We start from the raw sequence: 14,643 nt of genomic DNA, 5'->3' as shown, positions 1-14,643 counted from the left end.
GAATAATAGTGACAGGCCAATTGTTCTTTTTCTATTGTTTAAAGGAGATGATAGTCTGAATCAGCTAAACTTTCTGTAATTGGTTACAAATTTCAAACCATCTTTAAACAGTGTTTCCCCTTGCAGTTAAACTAGACCTGGATCTGATGCTAAACCAAAAAATTTTACATACGTGTTGTAATTAATAACTGAATAATAAACCCAGGATTCAAGGAGTTACAGGGTTCCTTCACAGTTTTAATAAAAATAAAAGAACACCTAACAGTGTGGCCTGTGGTCTATGACTATAACTTTTTTTTGCCACCTGTATTTTTTTTTTTACAGTTGTGAACACTAACAGTGATTCTGCTACAGTTACTGGCTCCAAATTGTCACCAATCAAATCGGATCAATTGATGCCTTCAGAACGAAATATTCTGACACGTGTCTCATTACACTTTTACCCCCAATTGCATTACTTCAGTGCCATAATCTTGGTAAGTGCACAGCATTACATAAAGCCATTACGGAGCTCCGTGGCATTTTGCAGAGGCGAGAGGTGAGCTCTGCTCGGCAGTTATCACAACAGCGTCTTGGTGTTATGAACTATTTAATAGATTTAGGTCGGCTGGAGGAGACCGCCCGTGGTGAGAGGCAACACATTGGGCCCTGGAATAAGAGCGCATTACCGCGGTGGAAACGATTTGTTCAGGAGAATGTCAGACTTATTTGCCTTTTCCGAGATGAGTGCGATTGTGTCATTATCATAATAAGTATGAAGAACACTCAACGCACCGTCACATCCCGTTGGACGACTGATTTGTATCTTGTCGTTTTTTCACTTCGGTCCTTAATGTCCTGCGTGGAAACGAGCCTAAATGCAAGAACTCCCATTCACTTCACGTATCGGCACATGCTGATTTAACGGATGTGTAACTACTGTTACAGTGGGCTGTATTTGCAACGCTCAATTAAGATGCATTGGCAGTATTTGGTGCAGCACTTAATGCCAGTTAATAACAACTGTAGTGTGGGATAGGTGGTGGAGTGGAGCTGTCCAAGGTTCTGCTTTAAACCATTTTAACCAACAGAACTGCTGGTGTTGCAGTATTTGGCTGGAGCTGTCCAAGGTTCTGCTTTAAACCATTTTACCAACAGCACTGCTGGTATTGCAGTATTTGGGTGGAGCTGTCCAAGGTTCTGCTTTAAACTATTTTAACCAACAGAACTGCTGGTATTGAAGTATTTGGGTGGAGCTGTCCAAGGTTCTGCTTTAGACCATTTTACCAAAAGACCTGTTGGTATTGAAGTATTTTGGGTGGAGCTGTCCAAGGTTCTGCTTTAAACTATTTTAACCAACGGAACTGCTGGTATTAAAGTATTGGGTGGAGCTATCTAGTGCAAGTTTAAATGCTTAAGCATGAATTGTCTTCCTTTAAGCATTTGGACCAAAATTCACTCATGGGCAGTCAACAAAAACGTATTGCTCTTTAACTGAGCAAGCATAACTTTATGACCACCTCCTTCTTCTATACCAAATTTCTATTTTTCAGCTACACTGACAGTAGAAAGCACATTGTAGTTCTAGAATTACAGTCAAGACCCCACAGGACCACCACAGAGCGGCTATTATTTGGGTGTTAATTATCAGCACTGCAGTTACACTGAGCAGCATGGTAGTGGTGTGTTTGTTTGTAGTGTGTGTTGTGCTGGTATGAGTAGATCAGCAGTGCTGCTGGAGTTTTTAAACACCTCAGTGTCACTACTGGACTGAGAATACACCACCAACAGTGTCCTGTGGGCTTTGTCTACAAGGTGGAGCCACTAAGCAGGACTATCTGAGAGAGTAGACTATCTGAGTGAGTAAACACTGTTTAAAAACTCAAGCAGCACTGCTGTATCTGATCCACTCGCACCATCACAACACTCATTAACACCTCATACACCATCACCATGTCAGCGTCATATTGTTATGTTGGATCTGTATATTATGATTAACGGAATCATTGATTACGCCCATAAATAACCAAGAAAAAAGACAACATGAGGTGACTATGAGTATTTTATGAGTCTGCCTCTGGTCTTGATGAGTTTCCCACAGCACTTTGTAATATTTTCATAACATTTTCCCAAAATAGTCTAAAATGACTTGCTTCCCACACATTCTCTTCTCTGCTGTCCACACACCTCCTTCTTTTGGTTGGGTTTTCTTCTCCACACAGTCCACACACATTCTCAAAATAGATGGTGCTCCCTATGGTGCTGGTATGGTAAAGGCTCTCCATTGTGTTGGTTTAAGGGCTCTCACCAACACAATGATGTAAAGGGTGCTTGCTCTCCATGGTGTTGTCTCAAGAGTCGCCATCACTGCAGTATTATGGAGAGGGTCCTCACTAACACAGTGTTAAGTTGTGATGGTGATTTCCATTGTGATGGTTTAAGAGCTCTTGCCAACACAATATCATGAAAAAAGTGGTGTTCTTCTTGATCTACAGTGTCACCTGAGTACCAGGAATACATCACAGGAGGCATTACCACACACAGTGGACAGAACAGTAGCTGGTATTGATCATGAGGAGCTACATCTGGCTAGCAGTGTCCATGCAAACAGACTCTACAACAACTTACACACTAAATGTCATGAAAGCATATATAGTATATGCTTATGGTATAGGTGTAGAGGTGTTATCTTGTGAGTGAGTTTGAGTAAACACTGGCCAGCAAACTCATGACACAAGGAGACGTAAATTATCAAAGTTTAAGTGGGTGGTAATGATTGTGACCAGCAGCATCTGGATAGAATTGATTATACAAACAGTCCACATATCCCAAGTCAGTGCAGTGGTCTTGAGTTGCCACTGGACATGGCAAAAGTCATGGGACATGATACTAGCCAATACTTTTAGCAGCCCAATAAACCTAAGCTTTATTTAGGCTGGATAGTAGATTTCTACTGGACATTTACCAAAACAATGGGACATGACGTTTGTCAGCAACATTAGCTTGTTGAATAATTTACTTTTTCTTTCTTATTTTCCAAGTATCTTGTTTTGTGTGTGGTGTATGTTAGTGGTGGCGTACAGTGTGTAGGGAGGGTTATGAGGGTTGTAGGCAGTGAAGATTAAAATGTCCCAAAAAAACGTGCCTGTTTAAAACCATGCACCCTGTAGGCATCAACACAGAGTACACTTCGAGGGGCAGAGCAGAGTTTAGGGTTAAGAGCTTCCATCAGCACAGTATTAGATGTCCATGTTGTTTTCCATACACTCGGTGTTAAACCTTTCACTCACACAGTATTGCAGATGGTGCTGTTGGTGGTCTACACTGTTAAAAATAGAGCTGCTACAAATGGTTCTTTGAGCGATGCATGGAAGAACCATTGTTGTACAGGAGATGTGAGTGTGAAGGACCTTTACATTCATTAAAAAAACGTTTAACTAGATGTTTTAAAGCTTTGCAAAGAGCTTCACACATTAAGAACAGCTCTTATGGAATCAGAAGTGGTACTCATATGGTGTCACTTAAACAAACCCTTAGAATCACCCTCATTTTTAGAACACTGATTTACTCAATATTAAAATGTTTGTGGACACCCCTTCTAATGAATGCAGCATTCAGTTACTTTGAATTCAGACATACACACAGACTGTCTTGTCCATGTAGAGAAGTATTCCCATAGAATAAAACTCTCCTGAGCAAAAGAACATGATCCCTTTGGCACCATGCCAAAGCCAGCAATGGGCATTAAGCTGTGAAGCAGTTGAACTGTGTTCTTTGCAATGAAAATGCTTGGTTACACCAAAACGTTTGGGGATGAGGTACATTGCTGATCGTCCAATCGTCACTAAATGCAATGCTCCAAAATATTGCAGAAAGCGTTCCCTGATCAGTAGAGATCATTACTTTAACAAAATTAGAATAAACCCTTTTTAATACCCTAAATTTTAGAAAACGACAATAAATGCATAAGTCTTATATCACTTTTGTTCATTTCCTATAATTAAGGTTTGGTGCTGTTAAAGTATGGGTTAAAGGGCTCTTGTTAGCACAGTTTCTATAGCGTTCATTTAAGAGCTCTTATAACCTTAATTTATAGACGACACTCTCCCATGTATTGGTTTAAAAGCTCTCACCAGTATATTATTATAGATGGAGCTCTCACCAGTATTACATTATGCTCTTTATTGTGTTACATTTTAAAATAAAGGGTTCTTTGCCATAGAAAAAGTCCTCTATCTCTCCAGACAACCTTTCCTTGGTTGGAAAGACCAGTTTTGTTAAAATACTCAAATTTAGATTTGTCCCATCTGAATGTAACCCCATCATAAAGATAAAAAATGGAAGCTGTGTGTTTATGAAGAACCATACTAATAAAACGTTTAGAAGACCAGACATGCAAGGGCGCAAACCTTTTAGTAATCTTTTATTTGAAGACTTTACATCCACCATAACTTATTGAGGTAGAGTATAAGTATATTAGTTTTCAGAAAGAAGTCATCTGGGTATGGATAAATTCTTTAACAGACTTCTGTGAAGCTGCATTGCAACATCAACAGTTGTATAAAAGTGCTATATAAACATATCTGCCCACAAAAAATAAAAGTCTATTAACACGATTAAATACCCAAATTTTACCCACTACAGATGGTCCACAAGTACATAGGCTACTTCTTATTCACATTTTCTGTTTTTTTTTTCTACCCAGAGTTAGGCATGTCACAATATTTTTTGGACGATTTATTGTCACAGAAACAATTAAGAGCACAATAGTGTATTTACACCCATTTAAAGAGCAATGGATGTTTAATTATGAATGTTCAGATATCAGAAATGAAATATAGACAAAATGTTTAAATATACCCTACATAAATAAAACTAATGAATGGCCGTGTAGTAACGCTCCTGTGAAAGTTGCCCGCCATGCTCAGAACTGCCTCGCCCTCCAATGGGAAAAGGCATTAATGTACATGTTTAGGCTAAGAGGGAGTTAGAGAGTCATATGTAAACCAGGATGATCTATCCAATGGTCTCAATTTATTTACACAAATACATAAAAAGTATTTAAAAAAACATGATGCTCCAAGACTCTCTGACTAGACAAACCCAAGGTTACTGCTCAATGATCTCCTTACATCGCGATTTAAATTCATGTTTGGGCCCTTCTTCTCCATCTCTGCCTTCATTGCCATTCTGTTTTAAGAACTAATCACACGTCCACTTGGGTTGAGAAAAAGAAAGACCTATTAAAATTAATCATGAATGGACCGTTTATCTACATTATATATCCAAATAAAACTTCTAAACTATGTTCTAAATTTTACTTTGATACCCTTCAGAATATCTTGTGACCCTGCTGAACCCCATAGACTGACAAATATGGTTTGATACACTGCACATTTTGCCGAGAAAACGTTCTTAATTTTCACCCGAGGCTGAGAGCCCCTATCCTAAATATTGTTAAAAAGGCCTGTTGGACTGTTGTGTTTGCAGAGATAGCTAGGATAGATAGGATTTGCAATAAAATATGACCATAAACCATTTACTACAAAATGCCAAAAAAATCTGACACAAAAAGGGGAAGTAAAAACTTCTAAAAGTGAGGTAAATAAAAAATATATAAAAAAAAGATTACAGAGAAACGTTTTAAAAACCCTTAAAAATGTTTCCCACTTTTTAAGTTAGGGCTGAGTTAATTTAATTGAATTACTGTTTAATGTTTTTTGTTTTTTTCAAAATGGCATAATCGCAATTATGCATCTTCACATTTAGAATTTTCCAGAGTGCATCTCAGAAGGTAGAGATTTGCTTTTGTAAAAAACCTGTAAAAAAAACTTTTTATGGGACAGTCATTTTCATATTACACTTTTTCACTTTTTTTCTCTGGAAAATAAGGAGGTTATATAAAAGCTGCGGTAAGATTGAAGGGGGCTGCTTACTATTCTTTAAAAAAAATGTAAAGAAAACAATAGCTTGCCCATTTATTGTAGAATAAATCTATAATGTAATTATTTTGACAGGAATATGCCTAAAGATTCTCACCCCTGCTAGTTAGCTTAGCTAAGTTACGCTTCAGAACAAGATTGAGAACGTTCTGCTTATAGTTAGCTAGCTTGTAACAAAGTGGACACCATCCTACACAGTGTCAGTGGTACAGTTTCATGAGAATTTATGCCTATTCTCAGATATTCCTCCTCTATTTTGCATCACAATAGTCTACCTCAGCTAACTCAGCTAGCTAACTACTTAACTAACCAATCAACCGGCTCTGGTTGGACTTGGTTACCTTGCTAAGTTTGCCAACTAAACTACCTGAAAGCTAAAGCCTTACCTCAACTATTAACTTAGCTCCAATATTAACTGTTGTTAAAGTTATTTAATACACCAAACAACGGTATTCTCACCCTCACTTAATGTTGAAACACTGTAGGAAACATTTAGCTACTTATCTTAACTCAGTCTGGAGAGAAATCCCAGTTCCAGCACAGGTTCAAACCAAAAACCATCCCTCGCTTTCTGACCAAATCTCTCTTTCACGGAGCGTGCGCAGGTTAGAATAGGAATAAACTTGGAATACATTAATATTTATTTCTTAACATGAATTTTAAAGGTTTCCTTATTTTGTCTGCAGAACAATAAACTTTGAGTCAGGTAGAGATTTCAGTCACCAACTTATTATTTTAGAGATAACAACAATTTCTATTAAGAACCTTCCGAAAGCAAAACGTGAAAAGGTTGTCTTCTGTTGGAACTCCAAAAACGTTGTTTGGTTTGCTTGAAAATGAATATCCTAATAAGTAAATTTGCATCCAAAAAATGCATCCAAGGGGTTAAAACGTTGTCTACCACATAAATACTTTCTGATAAAACGTAATAAAATGCAATAAAATCTGACTAGTCAATCCAAACTCTAACTTAAATATGCGTATACTAAGCTGCGCTAAGAGCGCTTCACTTAATAGTCTGTCAGGAAGCTTTTATTTAAAAACATAAAAAAAAATCTTTGCAGTGTATGGCCTACAGAGTACAGATTTCTTTTTTAATAAAAGACCCTCCAGAGTTTTTTTTTTTCAGTGAGCTCATAGAAGAACCATGTTAATGCAATAATATAATAATGCTAAAGTACAATAGAAATCAAGTAATGGCTTTTAAGATCTTTTAAATATTCTTTACATCCACAGATTGCACCAAAAGTGGTTCTTCTGTGGCATCCCTCAACTAACCATTTTAAGCCTCCTTATGTCTCCTTTGGGGAGGGATTTGCTCCTCCACAGTCACATATTTCATTCACTATTCATATTTTCTTCTTTATTTATTATTGATGTCTTCACTTACTGCAGTTTTACATTACAATGTGAGTGATATCTTCTTTTGAACACATGAAATATATAGAGTACAAATAATGATCCTCCTAAAAACCCAAATGGTTACACTGTTTTAATTAAAATACTATAAAATCCAACCAATAAACCCAAATAGCTGAGTGATAATCGCCTCTACTGATCTGTAGAGAGCGCTTCTCTGCTGCTCTCCCGATCTCTTTACTAGACCCATTAGTTGAAGCGTCAGAATCGTACAACTCTCCTTTTTTGGGGGGAAGCCCGTCACATCCTCTGTCCATTTATGGCCAAGAAGACGACAGACGCAGCGGGGGAATCCTCTCAGTGGAGCCGATGAATGGGGAGGAGGGACGACGGCTCAGCCCAAGAGTATAAAAGCGAGTGGAGGAGAAGAGTCTGAGCAACAGATAGCGGGAGAACATCGAGCTGCGGTCACACATCATCTGAGGAAACCAAAAAATAACAAAACAACCAAAAACAGGGGGAATTTCCACGCTGACTTTTATTGTTCTTCTTCTCGGTTTGGATCTCAGCCTTTTTTTATCGGAACCGGTTGGCAGAACAGAAGCACTCCTGCATCTCCATCATTTTTCTTTCTGCTCAATATCTCTGTTTTTCTCCTCGGATTGAAAGGCGCTCCGCCAATATGCTTAACAACATGGATTTGAACTCTCAGGACTCTTTCTACCCGCAGTTTGAGAGTTGTAACACCTCAACCATGGGAATGGCAACTCCCGGAGCCAAAGAAGAGCGGGACTTGGTGTTTATGGACGCAGCGCACTTTCAGCACGGTAAGATTTCTGTTCTCTGCTTTATTTTATTATTTTTTGAAAGTCGTATTCGCTAATGGACAAGTTTTGTCGCTTAGTTGGGGATGTTCAGATGTGCGCGGTGGTCTTTGAAGGGGATGTCCATCCGTTTAAGCACAGTGAGCGATTCTACGTAGCTGCCACTTATGTAACACACCAACTGTAAAATTCAGCAGGATGTGGTCAAAGTGTGGCCTGATGATGGATGGATGGATGGATGGATAGACAATCAGATCAAATAAATAAAGTAAATGAATGAAGGACACATTCCTCTCTTTATATACATACACTTATGTGTGTTTGTGTGTATTAATCAAGTACAAAATAAGCTTTTCAATCAAATACAGCGTTCAGAAAATGGACTACCTTGAATGTTCATAAATATTTAAATATTTAAATAATTCATATATCAAACAAGTAGGCTTCAGCTTTGGAAATGTGTTTAGGGAGGATGAACCAAATATTACATACACAGTGTATATTATAAAGGTTCAGTAATCAATGAACTGTAGTTTTGTAACTGCAAGATACCTATATATTAAATATATATAGTGGGGGAAAAGTGGCAAAATGGTGGGTAAAAATCATGGTATTTGGCTAAATGTTTCAGATTGTTTAGTTTAAATACCGTATATATTACAAACGTTCAGTTTTGTAATTGCAAGATACATATACATTTAATATATAAAGTGCTGAAAAAGTGTCAACATTTGGTATAAAGCCAAATGTTTCATTTTTTTTCTTTTGTAAAAACAAATCAGTGCATTTTGGTGCCTCCATAATTTATACATTTATATTGTGCTAAATATATTAGATAACTTAAATGTTCACAAATACTGATCCATATATTCCATATCTTCTTGTCCCAGCAGACACCTCGGTAACGCCAAAGACCGAGCCGGTCTCGGCGGACCTGTACTCGCCGTGTTTGGGCCCCCGGGGAAGCTTCGACTCCTCGCTGTCCTACTCGGGCAGCTTCTACGTGGAGGCGTCACGCGGAGCCTCGTGCAGCGCGGAGACTCTGCTCAGCATGATCAGCGAGATCGTCGGCGGCGTGTCCACGAGCCCCGGCGGGAGCTCCAGCCCGCCTCCACTGTACCCCCCGGTGGGGCAACAGCAGCAGCAGCCGCAGCCGGCGGGTCAAGGCTACGCGGACTCCGTGCCCCTGGCCGAGGCGGCCGCGCTGCCCGTGCTGGTGGTGAAGCGCGAGTTGGAGAGCGACGGGTACGAGTGGGGCACGAGCGAGTATGACAGTAACAACAACTCGAACAATGCAAACAACTCGAACAACAACAACACAAACAACTCGAACAACAATGCAAACTCCAACAGTGGCTACTACTGCTACTTCCAACCGGAGCCCTTCCAGCACGGGGACGTCAAAGACCTGCTGGACACCTTCAACCACGTGAACCCCGAGCCGGACTTCAAAGCCGCTGAGAGCACCGTCAAGCACGAGCAGGACTTCGCAAGCGCGTGCGTGCACGCTTTTGGCGCGTACGGTGCCGAGGAGGACCTGCACAACACCAACAGCCTCAGCACCACCAACAACAGCATCAGCACCAACAGCATCAACAGCAGCTACCTGACCTCCTCCTCTTCATCATCCTCCTCCTCATCGTCCTCCCTATCCTCCTCTTCCTCCTCCTCCACCATCGACTCGCTCCTCTTCTCCTCCCTGCTGCCCGAGACCTTCGCGCAGACCTACGCGCCCCGCGCGCCCAAGCCCGCCCGTGCGCGCAAAAGCGCAGCCGGCTCCCAGGCCCGCGGTACGCCGCCGCGCGCCAAAGAGAAGCCCTTCGCTTGCCCCATGGGCGGCTGCGAGCGCCGCTTCTCGCGCTCGGACGAGCTGAACCGGCACGTGCGCATCCACACCGGCCACCGACCCTTCAGGTGCCGCGTGTGCGCGCGCAGCTTCAGCCGCAGCGACCACCTGACCACGCACACGCGCACGCACACCGGCGAGAAGCCTTTCTCGTGCGACTCGTGCGGCAAGCGGTTCGCGCGCAGCGACGAGCGCAAACGGCACGCGCGCGTCCACCTCAAGCAGCGCGAGAAGGAGCTCGAGAGGCAGGCGGCCGGAGCGGCGGCGGCTGCAGCTGCGGCTGCGGCGGCAGCGGCGACCGGGGGGTGGTCGTTTCCCAGCACACGAGGGGGGCTTCTGAGTTAAACAAAGAAACAAACTATTGAACAAACAAACTAATGATCAAAGGCCTGAGGAGCTTCTGAGGCCCTGTAATGTAGAGCTTTGTGAAAGGGAATCTCGAGGGAAAGAGTGGGTGTAGGTGTGTAAGAGGTGAATGTAAGTGTGAACGTGTGTGTGTGTGTGTGTGTGTGTGTGAGCGCAAGAAGCTTCTTGGAACACCTTGGAAGGCATCAAAGCTTTTATGTATGTAAAAACAATAAAACCGTCACATTGCAGTATAGGGCTCACAGAGTACAGCACTCTTAAAAATAAAGGCTCTCCAGATGGTTCTTTCATTGATGTCATAGGCCTTGAAGAACCATGTTTATACAGTAATTCAATAATGATACATCATAAAAAGAAATATAATAATCTGAAGCTTTAAAAGGTTTAACACATCGCCAAATCTAGACAAAATCTAACCAGAACTGGTTATTCTCCTTTGGTATCCCCCAAGGAACCATTTGAAGCCCCATTATGTTTAAGAGTTTAGGTGCTTGGCCCCCTAATGAAAGGCTATGTGATCAAAGTTTGAGCATCAGAATGGAGGCCGAGAACTCTAAAAGGAACCCAGGTCTGCTCCTTCCTTCACCACCCCTCTGTGCCGCTTGCTCTCTGTGCAGCAACTGCAGAACTGAAAGGGAAGAAAAACTCTTTGATCTCTTGATCTTCTGGGGTTCAAATTTTGGTTTACGTTTTCCATCTGACCTGCAGTTCAGCATTTGCTCCTGCTGGACAGCTCCTCCGACCTCAATTCCTCCTGAATGTATTGCACTTAATCTCCTTAAACTTTAAGAGTCTTTTATTGGAAAACAAAACAGAAACATTTGTGCTTTTTTGAGTCTTTTTATATATCTATATATCTATATGATGTGACCCACCTGTTTGATAACTCTTGGAAAATGCATGTTTATGTTAATGTGTGACGTTGTTTTAATTAATAGCTGATGAATTATGGCCAGGCTGCTCAAGCCGGGTCGTCTTTACCTCGTCTGGAAAACCCTGCCTTGCCTAAACCACGACTTGTGGTTTATTCGCATCAAGGCTTTTTTTAGTTTTTGTTGGCTTATTTTTGTTGGTTTGTTCGTTTTAGTTTTTGTTTTACGATATCGTCACTGTCACAACAAAAATAATTATATCTCCAAAATGGCACCTTCATAGGAGAAGGAAGATGAGTTATATAGAAAACCTCATTGACCTATTAAGAAATCAGTATAAAATATTTTAACTCTATTGACCTGTTTACAATCAAGAACAAAAAGTGTCAAAATTGACGAACATTGGCAAAAAAAATGGAGATACAATATTGTTGTGTGACAGTGACTATGCAGGGTTTTTTTTTTACAGTTTTTTTTTTCAACGTTTTTTTGGTTGCTATGCTATTAAATGGTAATTGTGTTGTTTGACGAGGAAATTTATTCTCTAAGTGTCAGATTTGGACATGAAAAATGATAATAAATATATTTATATGCCTATGATCATTTGTATTTTTCTAAACGTTTGCCTATATTTACATGGTTGCTTCTTTGTACATTAAAAATGAAAAAAAAAATACAAGAAGTTTTATTTATGAACAGTGTTTCCTATGTGTGTTAACATGGGGGAAAGGCAGAACTCGATGGGAGATGTAACGGATTCCCAGTGTCCACAGGATTACAGACTCTTTTCTTTTTGAGCGCCTTGTCGCTGTTGGACGGTTGGCGCTTTCCAAACCCACCACATGTGTGTGTGTGTGTATATATAAATCAATGAACTCGGAATCACATGGCTCTTGTAGTTCGTAATATGATGAAGCAGGACTAGAATAGCACAAGGCTAAACGTTGCTGTTGAGTAACTAGGTAGCACACATTGCTGCATTTCTTTTCTTTTTTCTTTTCCTTTTCCAGTAGTTCTTCTTCTACACAAGGGTATTACAATCTCACGACAGTCATATCGCAATTGTATTGTACTGGGCAAAGTGGTTGTTTGAAAAATTATGAGGTGACTGGGGGGGTGGTATTGATGGGGAACTTGCCTTAAGTTATTTTTAATCTCTTCCAATGCTGGGAGAATGATTTTGTACATATTGAGACGGTTTATACAAGAATACTTTGAATGAACATTGATGTTTGTTATTTTTATGACTGATGTTTATGAATAAAACTATTTGCTGAGTCTTTTAAAAAGGCATCCTGTTTATTTATGTCAAAATGATGCTGGGTTATTAATTATAAAATTGTGGGTTAGAGAGCCTGGTCAATTAACAGTATGGCTGACCCTGCAGTCTGATCACAAGGTTGTGGGTTGTATGGCCTGATTTTTTAGACTACCAGTATTGACCCTCTAAGCTTCAGGTATCACTGTGTCTCTCAGACATACAGTATCTTCATAGATGAAGGAGCATCACCTTCAGCTAAACCTCTCAAAGACAACTTCGCCATAACCATCGAATCTCTCTCTCTCTCACCCTGACAAAGGTTGCTAGGAACCTGGGTGTTGTGGTTGATGAGCAGCACTCCTTCACACACCATGTGGCCTCAGTTGCTCGATCCTGAAATTTTGCCCTGTATAACATTTCTGACGCAACAGGCCACCCAACTTCTGGTACAAGCAGTGGTCATCTTACGCCTTGAATACTGCAATGCCACACTAACGTTCCTCCCGGCATGTGCAGTAAAATCACTCCAGATGATCCAGAAGGCACATGTAACCCCGCTGCTCATTGAGCTTCATTGGCTACCAGTTGCTGCTCATATCAAATTCAAAGCTCTTACAATCGCCTACAAGGTGATGACAGAACAGAACAGCTCCTTCCTACCTGCACTGATCACTCCTGAAGGCTTACGCCACCTCCCGGCCGCTGCGCTCCTCCAATGAACGTTGCCTCTCTTTACCAAACAAACATTCACACAAAGCAATCCAGACTGTTCTCATACAGAGTTCCCCAATGGTGGAACAAACTACCTTCCACTACCAAATCAGGAGAATCTCTCGCTATCTTTAAGAAACTCCTGAAGACAGACTGAGCTCTTCAAAGAGCTTTTACTCTCCTAACACCTCTAACACACTAACTACTTCTAACCTAATTTCCTTCTTCCCCTCCTTTATTCCTCTATCCCATTATTTCCCTTTGACCTCCTTTAGGCTCTGTCTAAAGATGTTTTTTTTTTACCTTTAACTTCTATTACTATGGACTATGCAAGGCAGGGGACATCTAACATAACTGGTTGTGGATTCAGTGTCTCAGTCCTCTAAGTTGTCATTATGGGGCTTAGCCCCCTCTGCTGTTTTAGAGATGCTTAGGCATGGCTGACCTTGCACTTTAACCATTGACCACTCTTAAGCCCTTGATAAAAAATAAGGCCATTTACCCTCTGGAAGTGCTGAAGTATGGCTGATCACAAGGCTGCGGGTTCAATACCCCAGTTTTCTGAGCAACCATGATTATTCAAGGCCCCTAACAATCTGGTTCAGGGATGCTTTAGCATGGCTGACCCTTTACTTTGACTCTAGGTTCCTGAGCTGTGGTTGTTGAGCACAAGTTTGCTGGTCCAACATTCACATCCTCTAAGCTGCCACCATTAGAAAAGGCCTTGAACGAGAACCATTACCTTCTTGGCTTCAGGGATGCTTGAGCATGGCTGACTTTGATCCCATCACAAGTTTGTGGGTTCAATATCTACATTCTCTAAGTTGCTTTTGTTGGACTCTTGAACAAGGCACTTGACCCTCTCTGGTGTAGGGATGCTTGAGCTTGAGCTGCTTCTTTTGTAGGGTATATTTATAATGTCAACACATCTATTTGAACAACAGGCTTAACATTCAGACTGACAGACAAAAAGGGTTAGTTTCTTTTTTTTTAACCCTGATACGTAGCATGGTATCAAAATGTCCTTACAGCTGTAGTATAGTGCCATGTGGTACCATGTCAGATTATGTCTAGTATACATTTAAAAATAAATGAATGGTTCAATTGATTCTTTGAGATAGAATGACATAGAAGAACCTCCCATTTAGCTCCAGAAAGATTGTTTGTTAGAGAATGTTAGTGAATGTGAGTGACCCACCTGTCCAAGCTGCAGTTGTTGATCACAAGGTTGTGGGTTCAATACTCACTCAGCTGTAGTTCCTCCTCATTTAAAATCTTCTTTTCTTAAGATGCAAGAAAATCTGAGATTCAACTAACTTTTTTTTCATCTGTTAAACTGTTAGCAACATACATTTACAGATAATATTACAGATCTTGCCAATTAGACAGAACTATTCAACAGAAGTCAAAATTATTATTCAATTATTTTAGTCAGAATTGTCCTCTTTTTGCTATGATCATCCTAAAACCTGATCATTAGGAC

At 40.7% G+C, this 14,643-nt stretch overlaps 1 protein-coding gene across 2 annotated transcripts; it reads left to right on the top strand.

The window, feature by feature from the left end:
• The first annotated feature begins 7,732 nt into the window (after positions 1–7,732).
• On the top strand, positions 7,733–12,626 carry LOC103029885 (probable serine/threonine-protein kinase DDB_G0268876). 2 transcript variants are annotated; one of them, XM_022681812.2, is made up of 2 exons: positions 7,733–8,107; positions 8,995–12,626. In XM_022681812.2, exons 1-2 carry the CDS (start codon positions 7,963–7,965, stop codon positions 10,293–10,295), a joined length of 1,446 nt encoding a protein of 481 aa, XP_022537533.2. In that variant the 5' UTR covers positions 7,733–7,962; the 3' UTR covers positions 10,296–12,626. The 2 variants fall into 2 exon arrangements, with proteins under 2 accessions (XP_022537533.2, XP_015458508.3); XM_015603022.3 differs by having other exon boundaries at positions 8,998–12,624.
• The last annotated feature ends 2,017 nt before the right edge of the window (positions 12,627–14,643 follow it).

This window comes from Astyanax mexicanus, chromosome 25, assembly GCF_023375975.1.
Source record: "Astyanax mexicanus isolate ESR-SI-001 chromosome 25, AstMex3_surface, whole genome shotgun sequence".
In the NCBI taxonomy this organism is placed as follows: Eukaryota; Metazoa; Chordata; class Actinopteri; order Characiformes; family Acestrorhamphidae; genus Astyanax; species Astyanax mexicanus.
The sequence above is the reverse complement of the archived record's forward strand: the minus strand, read 5'-3'. Positions and strand labels throughout refer to the sequence as shown.

Coding starts and splice junctions, on each gene's coding strand:
- LOC103029885 (XM_022681812.2), top strand. CDS start 7,963: ATGCTTAACAACATGGATTTGAACTCTCAGGACTCTTTCTACCCGCAG. Junction 8,108..8,994: donor CGCAGCGCACTTTCAGCACG/GTAAGATTTCTG, acceptor TTCTTGTCCCAG/CAGACACCTCGGTAACGCCA.